General features: G+C 36.6%; 1 protein-coding gene across 1 annotated transcript; it reads left to right on the top strand.

The window, feature by feature from the left end:
* The first annotated feature begins 4,615 nt into the window (after positions 1–4,615).
* LOC134669639 (uncharacterized) lies at positions 4,616–18,284 on the top strand. The gene is made up of 8 exons (XM_063527307.1): positions 4,616–4,697; positions 5,500–5,755; positions 6,434–6,541; positions 6,975–7,438; positions 7,896–7,998; positions 8,173–8,268; positions 9,673–9,828; positions 14,348–18,284. Exons 1-8 carry the CDS (start codon positions 4,672–4,674, stop codon positions 14,414–14,416), a joined length of 1,278 nt encoding a protein of 425 aa, XP_063383377.1. The 5' UTR covers positions 4,616–4,671; the 3' UTR covers positions 14,417–18,284.
* Positions 18,285–19,279: the final 995 nt, after the last annotated feature.

The raw sequence follows: 19,279 nt of genomic DNA, 5'->3' as shown, positions 1-19,279 counted from the left end.
CTAACAAACTTAACATACTAACGGGGCAAGTTAAATAAAAGCTTTTAACAAGATTGAAAATAATAAGTTTTGACAAATTAGGTTGTAGCTCTAATGCCTGGCCGGAATCAGGCGGGCTGTCGATCGCGTGTCGCGTTGTTCATTCAGCCCGGTTCCCTGAAGTCGGAGCTGCAGGTTACTGTCCCGGCGGCATTCCCTCACCATTCTCCTCAAATCTTCTTTACTTGTTTTCCTGCAGAACAGAAGGACATCTTTGAGTTCGTTCTCTTTTAGTGTGTCTTTACCGAATGTATTATATCGCGGTGCCGCATACATAATACATTCCGCTAGTAGGTGTAAGCTAGTCTCCTCCTTACCACAGTGTGGACAGGAGGCGTCTCTGCTAATCTCCATTATTTTAAGGTGTCTGTTGAGGGTGTTATGACCTGTAATAATACCGGTCAGAAGTCTCAGACTGCTCTAATCTAGTTTCAGAAGATACCTGGTTCTCCTGTGATCTATGCCTTTGATCATCATCTTCGACTGTCTACATCCAGTTTCTTCTTCCCATTCTCTTTGTGCTTCCATCTCTTTTACCTTCTCTATGACTCCCTTCGTGACGTCCGCTGACATAGGCAGAGCCGGTCCTGGACCAATGTGATCCGTTTCCGCCCCCATCCTTGCCATCTCGTCCGCTTTCTCACTACCCGTCACTCCTTGGTGTCCTGGTACTCATGCCACCGTGACGCTTCATCGTTTGCCTATCGAGTTAAGCTCCTCCCGACATTCTCTCACGAGGGAGGAGGTAACCGATGTTTTCTTCAGTGCCTTCAGTGCTGCTTGGCTATCTGTATATATTACAACAGCGCCTTCTTGCTGCACACTCTCTTTAATTATATGTGCACAGCGCGCTATTGCACATACCTCTGCTTGAAACACGCTAGCATACCTACCCAACGGTATTGATACCTTCTCTCCCAGTTTAGGGATTACTATGCCTGCTCCTACAAATTAGGTTACAAAGCAATCTTATCATTTTGCGCCTTTTTTTGTATCTAACATGGCAAGTCCTTTTAGTTCTCCAATTTACCACGTCAGTAGACACAATAAATTATAGTGCCCAAATTTACTCCAGGGTGCGCGGTAATAAATTGGGATTGGGTACAGTTATAACGGTAAAAACGGCTATTTTTCATCATACTTGAAATTTACGAACAAATCTTGGTAAAAATTGTTTATTAGCCTGGCCAACCAAAACAAAAATTATGTACACAAATATGTGTAGGTGGCACTAGTTCTCAACATGCTAATGCCCAATAGATGACACCCTGCTGTCACCTCTATTGACAAAGACTTAAGTTTCAAGTTGACATGTACTGGGACCGCGTCGAGCACCAGTACCACTACTTTTTTATTTAAAGTGACCAACTGAGCGTTAGCTAGAATTTGACAGGAGAAGTAGGTATTAAGTTGGAATGAAAATAATAAAATAAGCGACCGACTCACTTACTATACCAATACTTACTTACACTACTACTTATACTTATTATAACAAAAGTTTATTGAATAATTTCATATTTAAATATTAACGAACTGACATTAGCATTTTTATAGTTACCTAATCATTAGCTTGGAAAAAACGGAATACTTAGGTTTTTACCGATCAGATAAATAATTCAAGACTTGATTTGCAATCGTGTGTTAATTACTTACGTTTTTTTTTCTAAAAATGATATTAAATATTTCACTGATCTGGAGTTACACCACGACATGTGCTATAATAAGCACTTTTTCGGTCTGACTTGATGATTTAAACCAGAAAAGACTTCGGACTTCACAGGAATATCTACAGATTCGCGCTTCAGTGGCAGGAAGTGCCGCGCTGCGATTGGACTTTACAACCACAGAAAAATATATGCACCTCCGATCTCCGACGGCACACGGATTTCTTCTTAATAAACTGTCGCTACAACAACTCATCTGTCAAGATGCTGTGGCCAATGATGATGATACTCCAGTAGTTCTACCAAAAATAATGCGGCACTATTCATGCTGACTATACTAAGAGAGGTTTTTGCACCGTCATATATGCATGATTATACGGAAGGGCGAATTAACTTAATGTATACCTTGTCATTGTTATTTACACAAAAATTGGCCCCGTAGACAACATGCCAATTGCTAACGCTACGTAGCAAACGAAACACAACTGTCACTGTCACACTAATTAAAAAATATAAAAGCGTGATAATGAGAACAAAACGATTAAGCGCAAGCGATCGTCAACTTGGCTAGGTGGCTTGGTTCTGATAAATACCAGAGAAATTAAGGACTATATACGGTTGAGATTTAAATTGTCATTAAAATTTTAATACTTGAAAGAGTACGTGTTTTAATTATGAGATTAACTAACGAAATCCGTTCTCAGATGAATACAGAATATAAAGCTCGTTTAAAAATATTTTTTGATGGAGGTACGTTAATTACAACAAGTAAGATTGAACATGAGCTCTACTCAGATTAAATAACTGGTTACGGTTTTAATAAGTAGGTATAATATAATAATTTTTTTTTACTGAAAACATACGAAGACATTGTAAGTACTTAGTGCTCTATAATATGATTTGAGTAGACCAATGAGCTTTAGGTAAGTATTTGGGAAAATATAATTACTTAACTCTTATTTTCGTCAGTTTATTAATGATAACTTGACCTCAATAAAAAAGTAATAACTTAACATTAAAATATACGACCACTAGCTGTTGCCCGCGACTTCGTCCGCGTGGAATCTTATCTTCAACATTTTACATCTTTAGTACCTATAATTTTCATATCCAAGCAATGTTGAAATTAAGTACTTTTCTTTTTTAGCAAGTTGTATGAAGTTTTATTTCAAGTGGATTTTGATGTTGGTTGCTGAAATTACTTTTCTTGTATTCTCATAATAGGTACCTATGCCCTTATACAAAGATTAAAGTTCCGCACTCACAAAATATCTGATCTCCATACAAACTTTCAACCTCTTTCTCACCACCTTGAGGGATGATTTTCAAAAACGCTGAAATTAGTTTTCTTGTATTTTAATTTAATACCTTTTTACAAAGTTTCAAGTTCCTAGCTTCAAATAAAATTTGCACCTGAAGACGAACTTTCATCCCCAATTTTTAACCCCCTTAGGGGTTGAAATTCCAAGAACGTTGCAATTACTTTGTTTTGTAATCGGCTATTATGCCTTTCTAAGAATTTTCAAAGCATTAGTAATGGATTAAAAATTTGAAACCCGTTTTAACCCTGTTAGGGGATGAATTTTACAAAACGCTGAAATTACTTTTATTGCCTTCCAACAATATCCCCACATACAAAGATTCAAGTCCCGCGCTCGAAAAAATTTTTGATATCCATACAAACTTTCAACCCCTTTTTCACCACCTTAGGGGATGAATTTTCAAAAACGCTGAAATTAGTTTTCTTGTATTTTAATAATACATCTTTTGACGAAGTTTCAAATTCCTAGCTCAAAAGAAAACTTCAACCCCATACAAACTTTCATCCCCTTTTTAACCCTGTTAGGAGATGAATTTTACAAAACGCTGAAATTACTTTTATTGTCTTCTAATAATATCCCCAAATACAAAGATTCAAGTCCCACGCTCGAAAAAAATTTTGATATCCATACAAACTTTCAACCCCTTTTTCACCACCTTGGGGGATGAATTTGCTAAAACGCTAAAATCAGTTTTCTTGTATTTAAATTTGATACATTTTCACAAAGTTTCAAGTTCCTAGCTTAAAATAAAATTTGCACCCGAAGACGAACTTTCATTTCCTTTTTAACCCCCTTAGGGGTAGAATTTCCAAAAACGTTGCAATCAGTTTTTTTTGTAATCGGCTATTATGCCTTTCTAAGAAGTTTCAAATCATTTATAATGGATTAAAATTTTCAACCCCTTTTTAACCCTGTTAGGGGATGAATTTTACAAAACGCTGAAATTACTTTTCCTGTCTTCTAATAATATCCCTAAATACAAAGATTCAAGTCCACCACTCGAAAAAATTTTTGATTTCCATACAAACTTTCAACCCCCTTTTCACCACCTTAGGGGATGAATTTTCAAAAACGCTGAAATTAGTTTTCTTGTATTTTAATAACATATCATTTTACGAAGTTTCAAATTCCTAGCTTAAAAGAAAACTTTAACCCCATACAAACTTTCATCCCCTTTTTAATCCCCTTAGGGGTTGAATTTCTCAAAATTGCTTCTTATCTCTTGTACACTTTATAAATGCAATCTGGTGTGCAAATTTCAACTTTCTGGCTTTTGTAGTTTCGGCTCTGCGTTGATGAATCAGTCAGTCAGTCAGTCAGTCAGTCAGTCAGTCAGTCAGTCAGGACACTTGCATTTATATATATAGATTATATTTAACACAAATGGAACAGTAAAACTTTTCTATTATGCTTAAATAACTCAGTTTACGGTCGGTAGCACAGGGTCAGAGCCCCGCTGAACAATGAAGCAGCTAAGTAAGTTATTACTGAATTATAAATTACTTTATGAATACTGTAATGCATTTTAAATTCTTACCCTTTATATGCTACCCTTTAAAGTGAATATCATTTATTCTGCATCAATCAACGGAAAGCAAGAAACAGCGTCCAATACCTTTCAGAAGGTAGACAATCATAACACCAACATGCTTAGTCATCAAAATGATGATAGGTAATAACTATTACTTGATTATTTTTAATGAATTAAATTTTTAAGATAACACTTAAGAGATTGAAACACTAATTTTCGAAAAAAGTCAATCCTACATACGATCCAAAACTCTGTTTAAAAGATAGCATATTTAATTGAAAAAATCTCATCATCATCATCTGAAATGGAATCAGTAGAAGATAAGATTTGCCAAGAAAACAATTATTTGCCATGATACGAATTAAGTTTTAATTTGGAAGCGACTGCTAGGTACTAAACGAATTTTTTATGGTCTGTCCGCTGTTCTTAAAATCAAGCACGGGTCGTGAATTTTATAGCATATTTTGGTATAGATAATTCCAACTGAATGGTATGGTAAATTAAGGTTATTAACGTTAATTAATCATTAGGTTTGACATTGTTTATACCAGTTCCGTTAACGCCACTTCGCTACACCGTAAATGCCATAAAATTTACAATGCCTGTTTAGTTGAGATAAGGATGTGGTTTTTGCAGATTTTTTTTAGGTTTTGATTGTATTTATGCAAAATTATATGAATTATTAAAATTTTTATGTATCTATACTGTTTCAACAATGCTCACGACGATGCATGTCGCTAAAAATGTGACTGTTGTATAAATTTATGCTATTAAATCAGTTTCAATTAATAGGTATACGCTAAAAATTTGTGTCTTTTACATTAAGCTTGCATATTATAGTCTTGCCGTTAAGAAAGTCGCTGGCATCAAATAGTTTTCGTACGTTTATGCTCTTCGTTAAAATATTATCGCTTGAAATCCTTTTATATTTTTAAATTTTCAGCCAAATAACTTCGCCGAAGGATTTAGGTTATATAAAGCAGGTCGCCACTTCACTGAGTCGCGTAGCTTCCTGGCCTTTGATGGAGTCAAAGAATAAGAAATATACCTTTGCTGTGAAATGGAACATAACTTGTTTCTTATTTATGAGCTATATATTTATTTTTCAAATCTGGTATGTAAGAAATAACATAAGCACAACCAGTTTCGTCGTAATAGGACACACTTATATAACACTGGCAATGAATACCATTTGTCTGGTAAGTTTTTACTACCTATTTTTGTTATTGGAATCTTAAATCAAGGATTAATTTAACACGGTGGCTAAAAAATGACTGCGTTCCTGTTGCCAAGGAGGTTTTGGGATTATACTAAGCAACTTTTACTAAGAGTCCAACCCCGAAATCGAAAAAAAATGTACCCGCCCATAGAAAATGGACCAGCTAAAATTATGAAACAGCCAAATTATGTTCACGATTTGGAGGTTGGTCCCATAGTAAAAGTTGCTCGGTATACTCCCAAAACCTCCCTGGCAACGGGAATTTATTTTTTAGTCACCTGTATAGCAACTAAATATTATCAAAATCTGTGACTTCGTTTTTCTAAATTCTGTGAAAAATGTAGTTACACATAATTTTTGGGTACAAAGTATATTACGTCAATCTTTGGAAGTTTTTTCCATAAAAGTTCGAAAGTTTAATTTAATTTGAACAAGTACGTGAGAGACATAGCCGAATAAACTGAAATAGATGTGTCATAATATACTAAAGAAAAAGTGTCCAAAACCTACAGTGGCGGAGGACGGAACGGCGAAAAATAGAACCGGAGTCTTGAGTTTATGCGGCTTACTCAATTATCTCTAGACGGTTAAAGGTTAGGTCTGTCGACTTCGAGGAAGAACTGTTTATTGTATTCTAAATTTATTTATTTTAATCCAGCAAAGACTCACAATGCCATGGATGGCTGAATATCGGCAAGTGATCAAAGAATTCTTGGACAAAATTCACCTCTTTCATCAAAAGGATAATTCTGAATATGCTAATAAGGTAATATAAATACCGGGTCAACCGGGTGTGGCCTGTAACACGAGCAAATAATTAAAACATAGATTGTACTCCTCAAACGGTGACACTTTTGTTCAACAACTTTAAAAAAATATGACTCCTTACTTTTCATACAAAATAAATATTATCTTCAATAGACGCCATCGCCACGGGCACGCCATATCATTGTGATTGACGTTGCTTGTCACGCCTTAAACATAACAAAATTCGCAATACATTGCGTCTTAGAATAAACTTTAAAGTGTATTAAAAATCAAACCACAAGTTATTTTTAAAAGTCGCCGAACAAATGTTGGTCAGTATGAGGAATACAGCCTACAGTTTAATTTTTTGCTCATGTTACAAGCCACACCTGGTATAACCGTTTTTCGATTCAATATTTTTTCCGTACCTAATATACCTGTTTGCATTGCAGATTTATAAATACATCGAGAAAATCTGCAAAATCTTTACAGTATTTGTTCACTTTCAACTGTACGGCGGAATTGCGTTATTTAATATAACTCCTGCATATAAGAATTTCAAAGCGGGCATGTATAGCTCAAATAAACCTGTTAATGCTACATACGAGACAGCAGTATACCTTGCTCTCCCTTTTGATTGTTTTACTGATATTAAAGGACACATGTTTTTAAGTTTAATGAGCTTGGTTTCGACTAGCATCGGTTCCACGTCTTTCTGTTTATGGCATCTACTTCTTTCTTTGATTGTGTTTCATATATGGGGTAATTTGAAAATTTTGAAACACAACTTAGACAATTTTCCTAAACCTGCTAGTCAAATGACGAGTATCGGAATTCCATGGTATACGGATGAGGAGTCTAAAAACATATCAACATTAATTGTGGAACTTGTGAATCATCATCGGAATATAATGGAGTAAGAACCAGCTAGCATGAGTTGCGTTCTCGCACGCGAGTCCTATACTTGTCGTGCAAGATGTATGAAGTCGCGCGCGAGAACGCAAATCATGCTAGCAGGCCGCGTAGCCAAAATGCCAATCGCTTACGCTCCGTAGCGATCGAAACGCAACTGTCACTGTCACACTAATATGGAAGAGTGATAGAGAGACATAATGCTTTTCGTTGTCGAAGCGACAGCGATTGTAACCTTGGCTAGGCCGGCTGGTCAGATAATTATTGACGATTTTAAAATGTTTCATGAATTATCAATGTGGCTTATGGTAACATTCCATTTCTAACCGCAGCTGCATTACTGTCAATTTTACTATGGAAATTGACAATGACAGCGACGCGTTCAGTACCGGTAGTGCAGCTCTGCGGTTAGAAATGGAATGTTACCATTATGTACCTAAGTATGGACTTTATTGTTACAGTTTTATGGCAAAGACCTCGAGCGCATACAGCTTTTTTTTACTCTTAAATTTCGCATTCTATCAAATAGTGGGTTGTATTATTTTATTGCAATGCTCTAAATTGGTATTTAACATTATTTATACTTGTCTCTGTCATACATTTTATTTTTTTAATTTATTGTTCTTAACAAGATGTCATAAATAAATCATAAATCAGGCGTTATTATTACATGTGTAGTGTGTAGTTGCAAGAATTTATATCAAAATGTATAACTATATTAGTTGTGTTTTCTTTCAGGACTCCGAAGCTCTAGGGAATTATGGACCTCTAACAGTTGTATTATTTCAGCAATTGATACAAATATCTGTCACATTTGAACTGCTTGGATCTCAGGTATGTTAGGAAAAAGTGTGTCGCGAGTAATAAATAAAAGTGATAAGTATAAATAAATCATGGATACCAATAAAATGCTTGCTTTTCAAAAATAAATATCAAGCAAACAGAAGAAAATAATACTTAGAGTTCGTAGGTATTTATTGTTTAGTAAAATCATTGTTATTGGTTTGGTGAATCACGATAAGTCTTCGACTATTTATGTTGAAAAAGTATACCTACCAAAAGTAAACAACGTCTTTAGAAATAATAAGAGCAAAAAAACAACTGCAATATTTATATTTTTACCACTAGTACCTAGTCTTTCACATACACGTCATCGTGGTTACCCGGGTATTTGAGTTGCGTGCGTAGAGCCAAATAATTGTCATATATATCTAAGGACGGGCCTTACGGGCGAAAATAATGGGGCCGAGCGGTGTCAGTGTCACGCACACGAATTCGAGCCAATCGTGCAGTCTAACGTCACAACACGATTGGTTGATGATCACGCTCGCGATTGGTCGCAAATCGCAACTATAGTTGCGTTAAGCCGACCACTGACTAACAGGCCGCCGGACGATATCGGCCTGTCAGTTAGAACAAAAATTTGACAGTTCCGAACAACTGACCGGCCGATACCGTCCGGCGGACTGTTAGTCAGTGGTCGGCTTTAGATTGCACAATTGGCTCGAATTCATAAGTGACACCGCTGAACTAGCACCATTCTTAGTGCCCGTAAGGCCCGTCTTATATACCTATATGTCAATGAGCCAAAGCCAACTTGTAGGGCATTTCAACTATTTAATGGATGGTAAAAGGTAAACCAAGCGGATTTTGCCTTGCAAGTGTCGTTGGGACGCACTTAAAGGCAGAATCAGCTAGGTAGAATGTGAGGACTGATGTCTCTTCTCTTCTTCCTGGCGTTATCCCGGCATTTTGCCACGGCTCATGGGAGCCTGGGGTCCGCTTGACAACTAATCCCATGATTTGACGTAGGCACTAGTTTTTACGAAAGCGACTGCCATCTGACCTTCCAACCCAGAGGGGAAACTAGGCCTTATTGGGATTAGTCCGGTAATGTGAGGACTGATGTAAGTACATGTTATTGAGAATGATCTAATACCTTTAAACGAACAATTATTGTTATAGTTTTAAATGAGCTATTCCTGTATATAAATGTATATACCTATATATCTAGGATTTCGGAAACGGCTTTAACAATTTCGCTTAAAATTGCCATATGGGGGTTTTCGGGGGTGAAAAATCGATCTATTTAGGTGTTCTCTGGAAAAACGCGCATTTTTGAGTTTTTATATGCTTTCCGATCAAGGTCTTCCAGATATTAGAGTAGTAATGTAGTCCAGAATTCGCTCACTAATATATTGTTATTTATTATGATTTATGATTCTATATTGTTTTCAGAGTGAAAAACTAATCGATGCAGTGTATGGTTTGCCCTGGGAATGTATGGACATGAAAAACAGAAAACTCGTTTTATTCTTCTTACAAAACGTCCAAGAACCAATAAACCTGAAGGCCTGTGGTATGGTACCAGTAGGGGTTCAAACTATGGCTGCGGTTGGTATCCCTACTATTATTATAATAAAACCGGACAAGTGCGAGTCGGACGCCTATTATAGCGGAGTCAGTTATGAAGTTGACCCAAAAAAAATTTATTAAGCTATGAGCTTCATCACATATGATCTTTGAGTAATTCTAAGCATTTCAAGCCTGGGAGGCAATAAGGGGAGGGGAGGTACAAAGATGGCCGCCACCCGTCATCATTCAAAAAAATCTGTTCTGGTCCTGGTGGCTACTAGGGCAAGTTTGGTATCATTTTCGTATAAACCGGAGACGTAGAATTCATTGCTGATATTTGTTTTTTCAGCTTCATAGTAATTTTACAAGAAAAACGTAAAAAGATGAAAATTTAGGATGGAGATATTTGCTTTGAGAGCTAATAACTTTTGTATAGTAGCCAAAAATATCATATAAAAAATACAATAATAAAGCGTAATTCATGCAGATTCTAAACATATACACGTTGAGTAATATCCTACTGCAAAAAGATGGTGAAAAAATTATTAAATGACCGCAGCGCGGGTAGTTGGACTTTCGTTTATCTTGCGGACCGTCGTTTATCTTACAAAATGATCGAGTACGAGTATCTACGTAGGTATGCTTACTTTGCTAGATTTTATGATGACGAATAAAATACTTTCTTCTTCCTTGCGTTATCCCGGCATTTCGCCACGGCTCATGAGAGCCTGGGGTCCGCTTGACAACTAATCCCATGACTAATCATTTTCGGCCGGTTTCCATCCTTACTTGGTAGATATTCCACCAATTCGCACGAAGCGCTTTGCTTCTACTTTCCTTATGCGCACTGCCAAGGAATGGAATTCCTTGCCGGCGTCTATATTTCCGTGTTCTTATAACCCGGCAACCTTCAAATCAAGAGTGAACAGGCACCTTCTGGGCGAGCTCGCTCCATCGTAGGCCACGTCTACGCCTCGGCTAGTCTGTGGCCATGAGTAAGCCCATTCATAATAAAAAAAAAAAAAAAATTGACGTAGGCACTAGTTTTTACGAAAGCGACTGCCATCTGACCTTTCAACCCAGAGGCCTTATTGGGATTAGTCCGGTTTCCTCACGATGTTTTCCTGCACCGAAAAGCGACTGGTAAATATCAAATGATATTTCGTACATAAGTTCCGAAAAACTTATTGGTACGAGCCGGGGTTTGAACCCGCGACGTCCAGATTGCAAGTCACACGCTCTCACCGCTAGGCCACCAGTGCTTTTTTTTTTATCAATAAAATACTTTCATCCAGACATAATTCATCATTCATCATACAGACATAATTTTATGCACTTTAATTTTAATGCACTTGCAACGGTTTGACTGGGGCCTAGTGTTATTTGACCGGTGTTTTCCGTAAGGTGGAGGTAAGTACGTACTTCCCCAGTTGGGCTCTGCTCGGATAGATCTGGAATGACATCCGCTGTGCTGTGCCCTACCAGACAAAGCGAGATGACATTTACAGTGCCCATACCTCTCTTTTGAACGTAGTTTAAGGATATACCCGGGTCCAAAATTGGGTCCGAGAAATAACTATTATAAATGAAATTATTCTAATAAAATAGCGCTCTTATTTTTGCTGATAATATTAAAACACTATTTATAAGAGAAATTGTACTACTTAGGAAGAGGCAAAATATTTATTTTCACGATAATTTTCATGCTATAACTCACTTTAAGTAATTTTATAGGTACTTACTTGTTGTTTTTAATAAATAACTTCAACCTGCACATAACATTCATTTGGATTTGATTTGGTTTGATTTTGTTTGATATTTTACATTTAATATTTGCTTCTGGTTGGTGTGGTGAAAAATTCTGTGTTTCACTCGGCGGCAAATTTTGTTTAACCCTCGTTCTTTGAAACCCTTACAACGCTCAAGATTCCAATTTTCGAACCACTTACTACGCTCGTGGTTCAATTTTGAAATCTTTCGCTTGATCGGGTATCAATATTAGCACGAGCGGTTAAACAACAACTTTGCCCCTTTGTAAAACAAATAACTATTATGCGGAGAGCTTACATTTAGAAATCATAACAGCTATGTATTTTGTCATACTAATATAGGTTATGCAAGTATGACTTGGTGACAAACCAACGAAGGGGCTTCTATTTTCTGCTCTGAGGGATAAAAGGTAACTAGCGAACCTAACCTAACCCAACCTGAAATTGCGGTTGTACATGATCTTATTTGTTAAGCGAGCCGCCCTCCTCTTTAGACATGGGGATACCTGTGTCTATTTTTTTAACCTATACCAGAATTATGTCTGTGTACTGGAAACTGCGGACATTAAATATACAGAAAGCATTTTATTCGTCATCATAAAATCTAGCAAAGTAAGCATAGTTACCTACGTAGATACTCGTACTCGACTATTTTGTAAGATAAACGCCGCCTAGCGAGAGTCCAACTACCCGCGCTGCGGTCATTTAATAATTTTTTCACCATCTTTTTGCAGTAGGATATTACTAAACATGTATATGTTTAGAAGCTGCATGAATTGCGCTTTATTATAGTATTTTTTGTATGACACTTTTGGCCACTATACAAAAGTTATTAGCTCTCAAAGCAAAAACCTCCATCCCAAATTTTTATCTTTTTACGTTTTTCTTGCAAAAATTACTATGAAACTGAAAAAAACAAATATCAGCAATGAATTCTACGTCTTCGGTTTATACGAAAATGATACCAAACTTGCCCTAGTAGCCACCAAGACCAGAACAGATTGTTTTGAATGATGACGGGTGGCGGCCATCTTTGTACCCCGCCCTCCTCGACTAGACGCACGCTTCTTATCGCCTCCGAGGCTAGAAATGCTTAGAATTACTCAGAGATCATATGTGATGTGATAAAGCTCATAGCTTAATAAAAAAATTTTGGGTCATATATGACAGCGATCCGTAACTGACTCCAGTATTAGAGGGTTCCGTACTTTTTAGTATTTGTTGCTATAGCGGCAACAGAAATCCATAACCACGGTTCATGAGACACAGCCTGGTGACAGACAGACAGACTGATAGATGGTAAGACGGACAGTGGAGTCTTAGTAATAGGGTCCCGTTTTTACCCTTTGGGTACCTACGGAACCCTAAAAATGCGAATGTTACTCACTCTGTCTGTCTGTTTATCTGTAACTTGTTCATGCTTAAGCCGCTGAATTGATTTAGATGAATTTTAGACAGATTGATTGAGGCCTGAGGAAAGACATAATTTAGGATAGTTTTTGGAGTTTGAGGCCTGAGGAAAGACATAATTTAGGATAGTTTTTGGAGTTTGAGGCCTGAGGAAAGACATAATTTAGGATAGTTTTTGGAGTTTGAGGCCTGAGGAAAGACATAATTTAGGATAGTTTTTGGAGTTTGAGGCCTGAGGAAAGACATAATTTAGGATAGTTTTTGGAGTTTGAGGCCTGAGGAAAGACATAATTTAGGATAGTTTTTGGAGTTTGAGGCCTGAGGAAAGACATAATTTAGGATAGTTTTTGGAGTTTGAGGCCTGAGGAAAGACATAATTTAGGATAGTTTTTGGAGTTTGAGGCCTGAGGAAAGACATAATTTAGGATAGTTTTTGGAGTTTGAGGCCTGAGGAAAGACATAATTTAGGATAGTTTTTGGAGTTTGAGGCCTGAGGAAAGACATAATTTAGGATAGTTTTTATTTATCATCATTATCATCTCATGCAGAGAAATTATTGTGGGCAGAAGCTAGTTATCAATTTCTAAAAGTTTCTATGGCAGTTTTTAGGGTTCCGTAGCCAAATGGCAAAAAACGGAACCCCTATGGATCCGTCACGTATGTCTGTCTGTCCGTCCGTAAGTCACAGCCACTTTTTTCCGAAACTATAAGAACTATACTGTTGAATCTTGGTAACTAGATGTATTCTGTGAACCGCATTAAGATTTTCAAACATAAATAGAAAGAAAAAACAATAAATTTTGGGGGTTCCCCATACTTAGAACTGAAACTCAAAAATGTTTTTTTCATCAAACCCGTGTGGGATATCCATGGATAGGTCTTCAAAAATGATATTGAGGTTTCTTATATCATTTTTTTCTAAACTGAATAGTTTGCGCGAGAGACACTTCCAAAGTGGTAAAATGTATGTGTCCCCCCCACCTGTAACTTCTAAAATAAGGGAATGATACTCGTAAAACTAAAAAAAAATATATGATGTACATTACCATGCAAACTTCCACCGAAAATTGGTTTGAATGAGATCTATTAAGTAGTTTTCTTTAATAGGTCATAAATCGTAAACCGCAATTTTATTATGTTACTTGCTGCTACGGAACCCTTCATGGGTGAGTCCGACTCGCACTTGGCCGCTTTTTCGAATATCGTATCAAACACATTTTTCACTTTTTGGACAAATAATATTTACAACTCGATTTTTTAAAATATTTATTACCTATAGATTAAAGCAATCAAACCCACAATATTTTAGTGTAATAATATATAAAAGTATTTATTACAAGAATCACTTTCGTTACTTTACAGCATATTTTTGGTTACAGATTTTGAAGGCGTGCTGTTCATATTTTATTATGCTTCGCACGGTGACTGCTTCTGAAGAAATGACTTGAAGTTAAATATAGTACCTAAATTGAGATATTATGTTCTCATGCTTATTTTGAGTCATAATAAATCTACCTATAAATTATATAAGTATTAACACGTTAAATTCACTTATGCTTATGTTTCAAACTATTTTAGTTAAAAAATAATAGACGTACCTATTTATTTGCAAAGCATACTTACATAGGGTAGGTAGCTATAATTATATTAATTATAGTTGATAATCGCTTTAAAGTTAATTAAGCGCGTAATACAAAGCTATATCAGGGGAGAAACAGATAAGATAATTTAAAACTTTTACTTCAAAACACTGTTTCAGTAATGTTAAGCTCAAAAATAAAATATTAAAAAAACAATGTTTCATGTTTCTAAATTTCTATTAAATATTATTGTCGTTTAAACGCCAGTCTAGTTCGTTAATTAAGCAATTCGAGAAATTTAACGACTTTAATTGATGACAAAATTGGAACATTGGTCTGAGAAGTTCAGTCTATTCGTTAACCCCTCCAAGTGTCAGGCCATTGTCATAGGCGGCGCCCGACAGCTCCTTAAAGTCGATATTACACCTCCTGTATACTTTAATGGCACGCCTATTCCCTACAGCCAAAGTGTAAAAGACTTGGGTGTCTTTCTGGATAGTACCCTGAGCTGGAGGACACAGGTAGCCGGAATTAGCCGTAAAGTTACTGGTTCTCTTCATGCACTCAACAGGCTTAAATACTTTTTACCAATTAAAACAAAAATACTGCTCGTACAAACTTTAATACTGCCAATTATCGACTATGGTGATGTGTGTTACCCGGACTTAAATGAAGAGCTCCTGGATAAATTAGATCGTTTAGTGAATAATTGCATTCGTTTTGTTTTCTGTCTCCGTAAATAAGATCATGTCTCCTCATTCCGCTCTAAACGTGGCTGGTTTCCTATTCGTATTCGTCGCAAAATTCGCATGCTCTGCATCCTTTTTTCTGTTCTTAACGACCCTCAGTCCCCCGAATATCTAAAATCTTTCTTCCACTACTATGGTGTCTCTCGTGTCCGTCAGCTTCGCTCTTCTGGCAATCTTTCTCTGTCTATACCATCTCACCGAACTGGTTATATGTCCGATTCCTTCTCAATTCAGGCAGTTCGCCTTTGGAATAGTCTCCCTGTCAAAATTAAACAGTGTCCGAACAGATTTGCTTTTAAAAAATCCTTAAGTGAGCACTTTGCTGGCAGTACTGGAAAATCTTGAATGTTTCTGTTTTGTAAGTTCATCTGATTTCATTATATGTATGTATGTATGTATGTATATGTATATGTAAGTAGGTATATGTATTTGTATCAATATTATTTATATTTATGTATGTTTATATTAGTGTATTTATTATGATTGTATTGTGTTCGTACAGGTACCTAATTGTATCATCTACTACATGTTTTTGCACCGCCTACAACTTATCTGCTTTGCCTAAAGGTTGACTGGTAGAGAATGCCTTATGGCATTAAGTTCGCCTTTTGTACAGTGTATTTCCTTATGTGCAATAAAGATTAAATAAATAAATAAATAAAATTTTTAGTGATGAATTAAAAATTCTTTAGAGACAGTTCAGAAAGTCTGTTTCTTTTTTATCTGAACGTGAGTACATAATTATAATAGAGTACTTAATACTCAAAATAACGTACTTTTTCATTTAAACACAATGCGTGCTGGTGGTGTCAATTACTGGCCTTTGCGTCTATTGTAGACAATTTATGGTTTAAGACATTATACCGCCTGGGGGCCGATTCGGATTTTGAAATAGACATCTATTAGATATCTTTTAGACATCACCAAGATACGATAACGATATGTTTAAGATCTCACCTGTCAAATTTGACATTTGATCGATTCTGGAGATACTCTTGAACGATTTCCACAGCATAGACTTAGAGACCCAATTCACATCTAATAGATATCTTACTCTATCTAACGTAAAAGTGACATTGGTTGCCCGAATTGCGCTGCAAAAGAGAACTAGTTGATATCTAAACTATAATGTATCTAGAATGGATCTAGTACGTGTCGTCTCTTGTGGGACGGAATTAAGGAAACGCAGGGATGCCCAGCGCCTGCATTATTCTCTCGGCTTTACTGTCTTAACTTACAAGAAAGGCGAGCCTATACGTGTAGAGACAGGTCGGGTGCAGGAATCTGCCTCTTATTTCAAGTTGGACCCTACTCGCGCCTTACTGACACTCCATTCCGGGATTGTCAATGTCAATCAACTTGATAAATTACGTTTAAATTATGTACTCTTCTTCAGCCTCGCGTCATCCCGGCATATTGCCACGGCTCATGGGAGCCTGGGGTCCGCTTGACCAGTAATCCCATGATTTGACGTAGGCACTAATTTTTACGAAGGCGACTGCCATCTGACCTTTCAACATAGAGATGAAACTAGGCCTTATTGGGATTAGTCCGGTTTCCTCACGATGTTTTCCTTTACCGAAAAGCAACTGGTGAATATCAAATGATATTTCGTACATAAGTTCCGAAAAACTCATTGGTACAGGCCGGGGTTTGAACCTCCGGATTGAAAGTGGGACGCTCTTACCGCAGGGCACCTGCGCTTTATGCTATTTATCATAAAATTGGAATAGATTAACATCAAAAACAAAATCAGGTTAACATGCAAATTGGCTATTTATCGTTTGTTGGTCAATTCTCCGACACATCATAATAATAAACATCATCCCCGTCCCGTTAGGGAAAAGCCACGTTTGCATTTGCATGGCATTAATTACACGGCTACTTTTAATACCTATTTCACGTGGTTGCCATTCGATTGTGACGTCATCTCTATTAATTATTAATCTCTGACGTTTTCGTATATTTAATGCACTATTATTTTATTTTATTTTATTTTATTTTATTTTATTATTAAGGTTCACCAACAGTGGCAACAACAACTTATGCACTAACACACTTGCGTACTATTCAATTATGATTGCGCCACCAATTACAGGCGAACACAGCATGCATATTACTTACTCTAAACATTTTAATAATTACTACATATGATGCCTAATAAGTCTAATAACTAAATACATAAAAACTAAACAATAAACCTAAAATCTACAAAATGGAATGTCAAGGGGCACTTCAATCGGGAATCGAAGTAAGTTTCTTTTTAAAACTATACAAGCTGTCATAGTATATATCCAGCTGGGCATTGTGCTTGCTAATTTTATTATACAAGCGCGACATGCGGGGCACCGGTGAGTGGGAACTAAGTTTAGTGCGACAAAAACGCATGCTAAACAGAGGGCAGGGGTAGCGTGGAGTGCGGGTTGGTACTTTAAGCGCGAGCATACTTAGTAGGCTGGGGCAGTCTACTTGGCTGTTGATTATTTTGTATAGGAACGTCATGTCCAGCATTTCTCTCCTACATTCTAGTGATTTCATATGGAAGCGCCTAAGTCTTTCTTTATATGACGTTAGTTTCGGTATTCTGTTTCGGTAAGCCAGGTGTTTGGTAAATCTTTTCTGTACGCGTTCGATTCGGTTGACATGGATTTTGTAAGTAGGCGTCCAGATAATACTGCCATATTCAAGCTTACTTCTGACGAATGAGTTAAATAGCTTTATCAGAGTAGAGTTTTTCTTAAATTCTTTCCCAGCCCTGAGTACAAAGCCCAGCGCCCTGAATGCAGCGTCAATCATGGTGTTAATATGTTTATGAAACCGCAGTTTGCTGTCCACAGTAACGCCGAGATCCCTGATCTCAGTCACTTCCTGCACATGTTGGTTCATGATTTTGTATTTTGTTTGTAACTCGTTCCGCTTCCTATGGAATTTATATAAACTAAACATTATTATTATTAAATTATGAATATAAACTAAACATTATTATTACAGGATCTGCTTGTTTCATTACATCCCTATGTAGCCCTGCTTAGTTGACTGTCGTATTTATTACCAAGCACGATTTACGATCTAAAAGGCTTGCCAAAATATATATAATATATTACTTTGCTCAATAGCTTTCCATTAAAAGTGTTGTTTTATTACCTTCTTAGATTACTTCCGTGCTGACTTAACCGTGCCACCTCATAAATACTATGTTTACTGCCCCGCTAACCATAACATACGTTAGAGCCTTAGGCAAATCAGTATGAATTTACCCCCTCATTCAGAAACGCGCTACAAACCTCAATTAGCTACTAATCGTTTGTCTTTATCTGTTATTTTGATTAACGTATTTGTAACAAAGGGATAAAATATAATTAACTAAATCACGCCTGTAAAGTTTACTGAATAAGGGGGTTAGGTTAGTATATCGGCACTTCTTTGAAAAAAAACTCGTATAAGAATTGTTGTGTCAATAAAAAGGAAAAAGTGGTATGCAAACAGAGTTACTGCCTTTCAACTTTGAGTAGTAGTGTCAGATACGAGATTTTTTCAAAGTAGTGCCAATATATTTTGTCAGAACCCGGTAAACAAATGAGTTATACAATAGCGGGTACGGCTGATGTGCGAGCTGGGACAGAATGTACGTAGGTTGGGATGAGGACAAATTATATCCATTTGTAGAATAAACTGTCTCTCAGTGTCACTGCTGAAGTGTTTATATTTAAAATATGGTGAGTAAAAAGACAAACGGCCGCAAATGAACACACCACAGGCTTACATTATGATCCATTTGGGGGCCCCGATACGATCGTTTTCCCCGGCATCGTAAAAATTGGGTTTTAGTAATGGCTGGTCTTTTAAGTACTTGACCCATGACCCAATAACTCGAAAATCGTAATATAGGTACCACTGCAGGTTGTGTAAGTAAGTATTGCTAATTTAATCAAATAACGGCCCGATTTGAAGTTGAATATACGTCAAATATTACGTTTAGGTA

Source organism: Cydia fagiglandana, chromosome 12, assembly GCF_963556715.1.
Source record: "Cydia fagiglandana chromosome 12, ilCydFagi1.1, whole genome shotgun sequence".
Lineage (NCBI taxonomy): Eukaryota > Metazoa > Arthropoda > Insecta > Lepidoptera > Tortricidae > Cydia > Cydia fagiglandana.
Note: the sequence above shows the minus strand (reverse complement) of the source record. Positions and strands in the feature narration are given on the sequence as shown.

What these genes read in the sequence shown, in the direction of transcription:
- LOC134669639 (XM_063527307.1), top strand. Translation starts at nt 4,672, where the DNA reads ATGCTTAGTCATCAAAATGATGATAG. An exon ending in AGTCATCAAAATGATGATAG is followed by an intron (nt 4,698 to 5,499) that starts GTAATAACTATT and finishes TTAAATTTTCAG; the next exon opens with CCAAATAACTTCGCCGAAGG. An exon ending in TTGAACTGCTTGGATCTCAG is followed by an intron (nt 8,269 to 9,672) that starts GTATGTTAGGAA and finishes TATTGTTTTCAG; the next exon opens with AGTGAAAAACTAATCGATGC.